This window comes from Microcaecilia unicolor, chromosome 1 (assembly GCF_901765095.1).
Source record: "Microcaecilia unicolor chromosome 1, aMicUni1.1, whole genome shotgun sequence".
Lineage (NCBI taxonomy): Eukaryota > Metazoa > Chordata > Amphibia > Gymnophiona > Siphonopidae > Microcaecilia > Microcaecilia unicolor.
The window spans coordinates 652,080,978-652,092,775 of record NC_044031.1 but is presented as its reverse complement, the minus strand read 5'-3'; the positions used below and the strand labels follow the sequence as shown (position 1 = coordinate 652,092,775).

General features: G+C 47.2%; 1 protein-coding gene across 1 annotated transcript in view; it reads right to left on the bottom strand.

Moving 5' to 3' along the window:
- Positions 1-1,095: 1,095 nt before the first annotated feature.
- Positions 1,096-11,798, bottom strand: part of GSTP1 (glutathione S-transferase pi 1) — a 31,818-nt gene continuing 21,115 nt past the window's right edge. The window contains exons 3-7 of the mRNA XM_030186012.1: positions 10,321-10,427; positions 7,501-7,588; positions 7,164-7,267; positions 2,031-2,138; positions 1,096-1,487 (exon numbers count right to left, since the gene is read on the bottom strand). Of these exons, the coding sequence (XP_030041872.1) occupies positions 1,299-1,487; positions 2,031-2,138; positions 7,164-7,267; positions 7,501-7,588; positions 10,321-10,427 (596 nt within the window). The 3' untranslated portion in view covers positions 1,096-1,298. The remainder of the gene's footprint in view (positions 1,488-2,030; positions 2,139-7,163; positions 7,268-7,500; positions 7,589-10,320; positions 10,428-11,798) is intronic.

The window sequence follows — 11,798 nt, the reverse complement described above, 5'->3', positions numbered from 1 at the left end:
GGCTTGGAGGCCTAGCCAGAGCTGCTGCTGTGTGTGACCACCACCTGCTGAGATAGAGAACATACTGAGGAGTTTCCGGCAGCACATGACCACATATAGGGAGGCAAAAGTTTGCTCTCTATCTCCACCTGCTGGTAGATGGACACAACCCACCAGTCTATGGATTGATCAGCTTGATGATATGGAATGGATATTTCCCCCCCAAGTCCAATTTAATAAGGGTCTATGGACTTTTCTTTTAGGAAGACGCCCAAACCTTTTTTAAACTCCGCTAAGCTAACCACCTTTACCACATTCTCTGGCAATGAATTAGAGTTTAATTTTGTCCTTGTGATGACATACTGTGCCAAAACCTGCTCCTCCACCCCCACAATGTCACCATCCCCCTCCAGTGTACTAGAATCCTACCTTGCCACCTGCCCTGGTGTAGTGGCCTCTGCAGCTTCAGGGGCAGGAAAGAATCCCACTCTTTCCTGCCCACTGCTGCTACTCCATCTCTGGTGCTCTATGCTTTTCTCTTCTGTGCTGTGGGCAGAGGTGCCGCTTTCGCAAAACGGCTGAGACGTCGGCAGCAGTCTTGCCACCAGTAGCCTCAGCAGCCATTTTTAAAATACAGCAGGGCCGTCCTTGGCACAGAAGAGCAAAGTGGAACGCGCCAGAGATGGAGTAGCAGCAGTGGGCAGGGAAGAGTGGTATTCTTTCCTGCCCCTGCAGCCGCAGAGACCATTACACCACCAGGGTGGGCGGCAAGGTGGTATTTATGTGGGAGGGGGATGGAGAATTACTGTGGCAGTTGGGGGGGGGGGGGGTAAGCAAGGGTAACATGGCAGTCTGGTGCCCCCCTCCAAATGTTGGCACCCCCTGCCATGCATACCGTGTTCTGCCAGCCCTGACAATGTGGAAAAGTACATTGCCTGCAGTCACCCTTAAAGGACATGCTCAATGCCTGGTTTTTGATAAATAAGTTTATAGATTATAAAAGCTTATTCCAACTATCTGTGAAGCCCTAACACCCCTGCACAGCACAGGGAGAAGATCTACCATAACAAGACTGAATATTCTTGTATAACATTAACAGGGCCAAAGTCAGAAACCATGACATGTGGGCTTTGCCAAAGTTTTATTGACTAAAGTTACATTTTGTTATAAACGAGATTCACATTTACTTTCTTTATAAGGTTTGATCCATCCTCTATGTGAGCAGCTAGAAACCAGCTACAGAATGCTACCATGAACACAGGAACCCTGCAGTTTTGGGCAGTAGCAGCGTGAAAGCCCAGGCTGAGCTCCTGTTGAAGTCACTGCTTGCCATTCCCATTGATGGGGCGCTTCTTGTGTGCATCAGTCTCCAGGAAGGACTTTATCTTAGGGCGGGCTGAGACACGTGCCACATATGCCTTTAGCATAGGGAAGTCATGTAGGCAGTTTGGAGCAAGGACTTGGTGATTCATCAGGATATCCAGAAGATTGTAATCAGCAAATGAGATCTAGAAGTAAAAAAGTATTTAGGTTTAAACTGACTCAGTTACATGGAAAGGGAACACATGAACATCAACTACAGTTAAAACAGGTGCCATGCTGGGTCAGACCAAATGGTCCAAACCCTGTATCCTGTGACATTAGCTAGTCCAGGTTACTTGCAACCACCAAGTAGATCATAGTAGCAGGCCCATTCTTATTCCTAGACGCTCTTAACAGGCCCATTATCAGCTGGTACTTCAGAAACTGGTCCAGAGTGGTTTAGAGTGCTAAACTACAACTTGATCTGGGGTAATAGAAAAATGCCGACATCAAGGGGAAGGATAATCTTGTGATGCCAAGTTAAAGCATGTTTACACTGTCCTAGAAAGTTTATCACGGCATCTTGTACCTAGAGATCCTAGACACGCTACAAGTACAGCAAAGTAAAAACATGTTCACTTGAGGGGCTTGCTCAACATCTGAACATCTGTGAGTGATTAGGGACCTATATTGACACCGTCTACATGAGGGGTTGTAAAGGCAAATATTTATGAATGGAGGATATGTACCTGATCTCCCACAATGAATCCTTTCCCACCTCCATTTTTTGTCAAAAGTTGTTCAAATGCTTTCAGGTCGTTGGGGAGTTTTTCAATATAATCTGCTTTGCCATCGTCCTGGTGAAGAACATTGAATTTAGTCACAGGTACAATCAGATTAAAATCTATAGCACATTTACAAGCTCTTGATGGTATGTGTTCCTAAGCAAATCTATATAATAATTCTCACCACCAACATTCTAATGTGGTACTTGCCTGTGCCCGTGGCTCCTGGAGTTGCTGAGCTAGGCTCCATAGCCAGGCTGACGTCACTCACAGCTGATTCCTAGGCAGGGGGATGAGTAGGGAAACATGCGGAGCAAGAGGCAGAGAGCGGCGCAAACAATGACAAGCGCATCACAGCAGCCAGCCCCCCTCTCGGCGCATCACCCAAGCCCCCCCCAGGGCACATCAAACACCCCTCCCCACCCGCAGCTGCCACTGGTAACACTGTCTGGCCGCTGCTGCTTCTCCTGTTGAGCAGCAGCAGCTGGTACAAAAAGAAAAAAAAAATTTTTTTTTAAACATCAAGCGCGGCACCGCAGCCAGCCATCAGGCATTGGCTGTCTGCTCTGCAGCCGCTCCTCTCGCCTCTCACGTCGCTGTGGTGCCGCGCTTGATGTTTAAAAAAAAAGTTTTTTTCTTTTTGTACCAGCTGCTGCTGCTCAACAGGAGAAGCAGCAGCAGCGGCCGAACAGCGTTACCAGTGGCAGCTGCAGGTGGCGAAGGGGTTTGATGCGCTGGGTGGGGGGGGTAGGTTGCTGACATGGATGGCTGGGGGGGCCCTGCGAGAGGGGGGCCCACACTCTCTCAAACATACACACTCCGAGGAAAACCTTGCTAGCACCAGTTTCATTTGTGTCAGAAATGGGCTTTTACTAGTTTATGGCATAATGTAACAAATCCCTAAGCCCCCCCCCCCATAGGCAATGTTATAGTATAAATTTAGGCAAACCATGCCTTCTGACCCAAAATGGTGAAAAACCTCAGAGTACCTGATTCTGGCCCCTAGTTGTTCAAGTGCAGGTTTGCCTTTGAATGCTGGCTGGCATATGCATGTTATAAAAGTGCCAGTATGCACTGAAAACATGGGCTATTCAAATAACCCTCATTAGGGGTTATTTGTTAAATCTTAATGTGGACATTGATACTACTACTACTATTTAACATTTCTAAAGCGCTACCAGGGTTGCGCAGCGCTGTACAATTAACAAAGAAGGATAGTCCCTGCTCAAAGGAGCTTACAATCTAAAGGACAAAAAGTGCAGTCAATGAAGATTGAGGCAGTCTAGATTTCCTGGACAGCGGTATAATGTTAGGTGCCGAAAGTGACATTGAAGAGGTGGGCTTTGAGCAAGGATTTGAAGATGGGTAGGGAGGGGGCTTGGCAGAAAGGGCGGAGTCTGGAGTTGGCAGTGGTGGAGAAGGGTTCTGAGAGGAGGGATTTGTCCTGTGAGCGGAGGTTATGGTAGGAGCGTAAGGGGAAATGAGGGTAGAGAGGTAGTGAGGGGCTGCAGATTGAGTGCATTTGTAGGTTAGTAGGAGAAGCTTGAAGTGTATGCGGTGCCTAAGCGGAAGCCAGTGAAGTGACTTGAGGAGAGGGGTGATGAGCATATCGGTCTAGGCGGAAGATAAGACGCGCAGCAGAGTTCTGAACGGATTGAAGGGGGGGGATAGATGGTTAAGTGGGAGGCCAGTGAGGAGTAGGTTGCAGTAGTCAAGGCGAGAGGTAATGAGAGAGTGGATGACAGTTCGGGTGGTGTGCTCAGAGAGGAAAGGGCGAATTTTGCTGATGTTATAGAGAAAGAAGCGACAGGTCTTGGCTGTCTGTTGGATATGGGCAGAGAAGGAGAGGGAGGAGTCGAAGATGACTCCAAGGTTGCGGGCAGATGAGACAGGGAGGATGAGGTATCGACTGAAAGAGATTGGAGGGAGAGAAGTGGGTTTGGGTGGAAAGACAATGAGCTCAGTCTTGGCCATGTTCAGTTTCAGGTGGCAGTTGGACATCCAGGCAGCAATGTCGGATAAGCAATAAGCTATAGTGTGCCTGCTGCTACAATGCAGCAACACTGCTTAAGTTTGCTTCCAAATATTCAGATAAAGGCTGTGTACACAATTCTTAAATCTGAGGGGGAGACTTAGCTGCATATTTAGTCTATGAGCTATTAGACGTAAAACTAGGTTAGAGCTATAACCAGTGACCTATGTTCTCATCTCAGTCCCTTGAGACTAAAACATTCCAGACATGTATTAGGATGAAGGAAGATATCCCTGAGCCAGCCCTGAGCCTGTGTACTAACATGGTAATTATAAAAATACCTGAATTAACTGCCAAATAGGTACAGAGAACTAGGACATTTCCCCACAGAATCATACAAATGCCCATTTCATCTCAGCAACAGGTTCACTAGTACCAAGCATCTTAAGTAAATCAAAGCCTTATATAAAGAGACTCAGGAGCAGCAATAAAAATATTAGTATGGATTCTAGATCAGGGTGAGAACCACAGTCAAGGGCTACCACCAGGGGAGTGCTGGTAAATTTTTAACAGGCTCTTTCTCCGGATGTAGCCAGCTCTGCAGTTGGAAGGGCCAGGGGTGGCCGGGGGTGGGGTGGGGGAGTAACACTTGCCTCTCTCTCCTCCCTCCCTTTGTGTGGACACACTAGGCATACCTTTGCTGGCAGCCAATAAATGGACTGCCACCACTCCCAACATCTTGCTCTGAGCAGCATGCTGGAACTTCTCTCACATGCTCAAGAAGTCCCAGCCTGCTGCCCAGAGCTGGAAACAAGGAGCGGGGAGCAGCAGTAGTCTATTTACTTGGCTGGCAGGGCTCAGCATCCCCACCAGCAAAGTACAAGATAATTTAGCAGGGGGCCCAAGCCCACATTTTGGGAGCCAGTTGTTAAAGTAGCCATGGAGGGCCCTACTTTAACAACCGGCTCCCAAAATTCTTAAAAACTTAACAACCGGCTCTTGCGAGCCTGTGAGAGCCTGCTCCAGCACATCACTGGCTACAACCCAGTCAAGTTTAAGACTATGCATGAAATTTGCGTATATTGAAAACAGTTCAACAATTTCATACATATTCATTGCAACATTCTTAACCTTGACTGGGTTATGCCTGCACCTGTTCTAGATCAAAACACTGGCAAAACTGAACAAGCTGGACTACAGATTCTGAGCTGCAACACTGATAGACCCTAAATAGAGAATTAGCCACAGATTTAAGAACAAATATGCAGTCAAAAATTAAACTGAAGTCTATGCCAGCTGAATGCAGTGCAATACCAGGGAGAAACTGACATCTCCCCTATACTGTGCAAATGAAAAGATTTTGTAATAGGGGCTAACATTTCAATCAATAAATTAGAATAGCAAAGTGAATTTATCTTCATTTCTATTTGTCACTCATCTTCTCAACTCTATTCCCAGGATCTCCTGGCCATTTTCCATATGTTCACTTCCTCCCCTACAACTTAGTACATTGCCTTAACCACTAGGCCACTTCCTCTCCCTACCTCAGATATCTGATCTTTCCATTTTTCTGCTTTTGTCTCCCTATTACTCCGCATGCCTGTCTTTCCATCTCCATCCCTGCCAGGCTTGCTCCCCTCAACCTGTCACTACCACCACCACCTCACTCCACCCAAGCCTGCAACAGTAACTTTCAGCAGTATGTCAGGCCTGCCATATGTGTACTGACTGCTTTATCAGGCCCAGATGCACTAAACTTAACGAGCAAGTAGTAAACCCTAGCATGCAAACGCCATTTCCCGATCACGGTAGCAGCTAACGAAAACAGAATGCAAATCATGAGCTGCAGTACCATTGCAAGGCTATTATAATGATATGTACCAACATTTACCAAGTCCCTTACGGTGGAAACCCTAACGTGAGGTCTGCACCTCTCATTAGGCAGGGGCTGCTGTGGGAAGGATTAAAAAAAAGCTGCGCGTTTTGTGCCTGACGTCCTTCAAGGACGTCCCCGACAAGCACTGCTTTTTTTTCCCCTTCCGACGTCCCCCCTGCCCGAGGTCGCCGCTCCCCCTTCCATTGAAAGCTTTCTGCAGCCCCGCCCCCCCCCCCCCCGCCATCCTCTGCACCCCCGTGGCCTCGCCCCTGAGGTCGTCCCCGCCACCGCCTCTCACCCCCGTGTGAAGGCGCTGCACCGGCCACAGCAGGCAACAGCTGATCGCTTGGCCTCGGGACTTCCCTTCTTTCCTCCTTGGTCCGCCCTCGTCTGACGTAAGTTACCTGCATAGGTAACCAAGGAGGAAAGAAGGGAAGTCCCAAAGCCAAGCGATCAGCTGTTGCCTGCTGCGGCCGGTGCAGCGCCTTCACACGGGGGTGAGAGGCGCTGGGAGGGCGGCAGAGGATGGTGGGGAAGCTGTCATTTCAAGAGAGGTGGGAACGCCGTCTATGAAGGACATCCATAGGCACGTTGGTTTGGGTTGGGGTTGGGTTCCCCCCCACCCCCCCATGTCCTTGGCATGTGCAGAGCAGCCAGCATAATGCTTGGCTGCTCTGCGCATGCTCTACCAGCCGATTCTGACCGTTTTATGAGGGATTAGAGAATGCAAGTGAGCTGCAACGAGCAGCTCATTTGCATTCCCTTTTGATGCATTGCCACTCCCTACCGATTCGCTATGGAATTCGGTAGGGAATGGCTCTAACGACGACTTTAGTGCATCTGGCTGTCAGTGCTACCTTAGTCAAGGCACTATCAACCCAACCCTCAGACACACCTAGCCAGTCAGGCTTTCAAGATTATCTACAATGAATATGCATGAGCCAAGTTTGCATGTACTACCTGTATTGTATGCAGATCTGTCTCATTCACGTTCATTGTGGGTATCCTAAAAACCTGACTGGAAGGGCATATCCTGAGGACTAGAGAACCTTTGTCCTAGGCAGATGCCTAGCCGTGATGGAGGCTACCAAGAGTAGATTACCCATCAGATTATCAAGTACAAGCCCATTATCATTTGCTGAGGCATTGCCATTATCTTATAAGACTATAGGGAAGGCAGCTGGTATCAGATCTGCTGCTGATCCCACTTTGTCCCTGAAATAGCTGAGCAGAAGGGCAGATTACTTACATAGTTCTGGTAGACTAACTGAAGATATTTCACACGCAAATCCTCAACACCATCATTGACCATATCTATTAGAGCTGCTTCCTTTGTGTTCTTTCCATAGAGACCTAAAGATGACAGCATGGAGGTCAAGCTTAACTGTACCCAAATTGAAACACCGCTTTAAAGAACTAGTCTTACCCAAAAAACACAGCCAACTCAAATACATGCAAACACTACATATGGTAGCAGCACTTTACTCTTCCCAAACAGCTGGGATGAGCAGCAGCCAGCAGGTATGCTGAAATCCAGCTGCTGACCACAGCACACCAAACTCAAGAGACCCAATCACAAGACTCACCATGAACTCTGCCCAGATAGCGCAGGATCGCATTTGATTGATAAAGCTCAAAGTCACCATCTCTGAATGCTGGCAGCTGGCCAAACACCTGTGAGGAATAAAAGTTTAGCATCTCAAGCCAAAAGGCCACATTCTTATAAGTGCAGATGCAGTGACCCAATCAGAGCAAAGGGCTGAGTACCTGGGTTCAAGTCTCACTTCTCCCATAACACTTATGGCTTGTTCAACATAACGTCTCCAAGTCATATCAAAACAGTTTATGATCAAAAATAGAGAAAAGGAATGCCATCCAAATTACAGGAAAGAAAGATCAAACTATTCTAGATCAACAAGTTAGTAGTATTCTGTAATGCTTTTTAACTGTAAAAAGAGCTACAATAGAAGTTGGCTTAAATGCAAGAGACTGCCCCAGTCCTAATGTCAAGGTTGGGGATCACCATACCAGGCAGCCTTTGGCAGTGCCGTAGCGAGGGCGGCTGACACCCAGGGCGGTTCGCAGCACGGCACACCCCCTCGGCACGAGCACACCCCCCCCTCCCCCCGGAGCGCATTCTTACCAAAGAGGGCGGGCGGGAGGGCCGCTCCACCCCGAGTGCACGTCGCTGGGAGCTGCGTCGGCTCCGCTGGTTCCCTGTTCTGCTCCAGAACAGGAAGTAACCTGTTCCGGGGCAGAGAAAGCAGTGAACCAGCGGAGTCGACACCACCCCAGCGGCGTGCACCGGGGCGGACCGCCCCACCCTTCCTACGCCGCTGGCCGTTTGGCATTTATGCTGCAGTGCCTGCCTGTGTAAGCCTGTTTCTCTTTGAACTTTTTTTTTCTCAAACGGATGGTGCTTTATTCCCTCTAGGGCACCGCCTTAAGGAACTTCTCCCAGAGAGAAGGGGGAGAAGGCAGAGGCATGCTGCCTAATGGCAGGGAGGAGAAGGAGGGACCCGGAGCCCAGACCCCCCCAGAGGTGCAGGGGCCAGAACCCAAGAGCAGCTGCTCCTCTACGTAACCCACAGAAGTGTTGGTTCTTTTTTTTTTTTAAATTTAGTTTTTAAAGAAACCACCCAAAAAACTCCAAGGCCCTCCAAGGGAACCCCAGGTTAAGAAAAGGGCCAAGACCGGCGCACCCACCAACACGGAGCAGGGTTGCACAGCACACCTACCTCTGCTGGAAGACAAATACTGGGCAGGTCAGGGACCGGTTGCACAGTCCCTTATATAGGAGCACTGCTCAATTCAGTCTCCCTCTGCTGGTAGAGTACATAGTACCCACTCATCGGGAATGGTTTGGAGAAGATAAGGAAGCAGGATTTTGCTGTCATGCGACTGGGCTGATGAATATCTAGCTTTGGGCAAGTTACCATCTGCTGCCTCAGGTAAGCTCTCTGGGGACAGTACTTTGACCATGTGTAAGGTCAAAGTCCAGTCCCCAGACAGCTTACCTGAGGCAGCAGACAGTGACTTGCCCAAAGCTAGATATTCATCAGCCCAGTCCCATGACAGCAAAATCCTGTGTAAATCTGTGTATGGTCAGATGGTGCCCTAAGTTTGTAGGTCCTGTCTAATTCTCTACTCTTTCCATGCAAGTTATGACATAGGCCTGGTTGCAAATTCATGCTGACAGTCCTGATCCTTTTTTTCTGGGGACATGCTGCAGAATCTGTGCCACTTCCCATCCTAGCATGCTCACCTCCACAGCAGCCCAAGAGTCACACTAGTACTAGACATAGGAACAATAAAAAAAACAAAACATTTACTTCATCCTGTTACCTGATAAGAAAATTTAATTCACAGCACATAGAATAACCTAATAAAAGTGATAATTAGTGGCAACTGACCAGGGTACTTAAGCAGCCAACTTAATGAGGCAAGCAGCTTAATGAAACAAGTTTGATGTGGTTAGGGGACAGCAGTATCAAACCAAGCCTCAGATTCTGAAAGGAGATTGTGACCATGAAAGCGTCAAAAGTTCATGTTGCTAGGGGATTCATGCGAGAGGCATCATGCCTGCCAAGATCCTCAGCTAGCAAGAATACAAGCCAACTACTGAGAGTTATGAAATCAAGTTGATGTAATCCATCTGGGGACAAAGGACCTGGCCAAAAATAGTTGTGGTGCAGAGCTTTCCAGAAGCTGGGGGAGAGAGACAACAGTCTTTGGAACAAGGCAAAAATTACTAAAAATTTGAGACAGTAACAGGGGTAGGCCACTATATTAACAGTCAATTGCAAAGTGGAGGGAATGTTCCTGTATAGAGACAAGAGATACAGTGGCAATTTAAGTTTTCTAGAGTACTGTCTGGGGCTGATAGGACCACACATTTATCACAGGTGCAAAGTGTTCAAGTGTAGGGGGCTACTCTGGGGATGCTGAAAGTCTTAGTGGCCATCTTGGGATTGGAACTGGTATAGGCAGGAGCAATTTAAAGCTGCTCCTGACTATACCAGCTCCAATCTCAAAATGGCTGCCACGAATGTGACAATTGCTCTTGCCCTTGTTATGCCACTAGACCACCAGGGTGCCCAAGGTAGCCCCCCCCCCCCCCCCCCGGTGGGGAGGGGGGGGGGGAGGGAGCAGGCCCAGCCTGTTTTGATTTCTACTGAAACTAGAGCAGCCAATTTTGGTCATGAATTTGGTTTCAGCAGAACTTAAGATCTGGGTCCAGCCAAGCTTCAGCAAGGATATTTGAAGTTTAATGTTTTAGTACAAGCTTTTGGGTCACTACGATCATATCCCCCAGGCAGCTTTAAATATCAAGTTCCCTCTGAAAATGGCAGTAAGGCAGTAATCTTATTCCTAATTTTAAGACGCGTTCTTTAATATATACATACAGCTTTCTTTTTCAGGTCTCCCTGAATCCAGCTGTCAAAGACCACAACTTCCTCCTTCCAGTCCTGGCCCTGGTCAGACAAGAGGAGACGTACCATCTCCATGCGCCCTGCAATATGAAAGAAAACTTCAGGTATCTAGAGAGGATACAAGTCGGCTTCTAAAACAAAAGCACCTTCATAAAGAAGTGTTTTCTGAAAAACTGGCTTTCTAATAATGAAGACAAGTTAAAGTGACAGTGTGACTCTCTCCTTTAAAATGTTCTTGAATTAGCAGCAAGTGTCTACTGTACCTGAACATAAACTTGCATTTTGGGCATCCAAATGGCAGATGAGATTTAATGTGGACAAGTGCAAAGTAATGTACGTTGGGAAGAATAATCAAAAATCATTTGATTTCACCCTAGAGTCAGCACCCAAGAAAAGAGATCTAAGCATCATCATGGACAATATACTGAAATATTTGCCTAGTGTGTGGCAGCAGCCAAAACAAAAAAAGCAGACAATACTAGATTAGGAAAGGAATAGAAAATATAATGCGTCTGTTGCTCCATGGTGTGACCACACCTCAAGTATTGTGTACAATTCTGGTCACTATCTTTAAGATAACAAAAATTAGAGGTTCAAAGAAGGGCAATCAGAATGATTAAGGGGGATAAAACTCCTCAATGAGGAAAGGCTTAAGGAGGTTAGGAGTCTTCAGCTTGGAAAAAGAGACGGCTGTCTCTAAGATAGAATAAATTCTGAGTAGTGTAAAACAGATAAACAAAATCTACTTTTTACTCAAAGACTAGGAGACACTCAAGTTACTACTTTTAAAGCAGGAGGAAAATTTTCACTCAATGAATAGTTAAGCTCTGGAACTTGTTGCCAAAGGATGTGATCAGCGGTTAGTGTATTTGGGGGGGGGGGGGTTGGACTAGTTCCTGGAAGAAAAGCGCATAGTTGAGGGACATGGGGAAAGCCACTGCTTGTCCCTGGGATCAGTAGCATGAAATCTTACTACTATCTGGGAGTGTCAGGTACTTGTGACCTGAATTAGCCACTGTTGGAAGCAGGATACTGGGCTAGATGGACCATTTGTCTGACCCAGTATGGCTATTCTTATGTTCAAAGTGCAACTTAAATGCAAGCCATGCACTAACTCAATTTAGTATTTAATTTGTTAGATTAAAACAAAGAAGCCATGTGTTCATTAGCTACTGTGCTCTGCAGACAACTGCACCCAACTGAGGATGCAGTGTGAACACTGACTCAAATTAGTCACTTTAGTGGATACACAAGTCTTGATGCTTGAATTAGCAGCAGAATACTAGTCCTAGCAGTAATGAAGTTCAACTGGACAGATCTGAACCTTCTACCAGAATCAGCAGACACCTCTGGAGGTACCATATGGTCTGCAAGTTTGATGCCTTCTCATAATGGCCTTAGAGAGCACAACAAAACTGCATAAAGTGGTCTGATGGACCAGGCAATGCTAC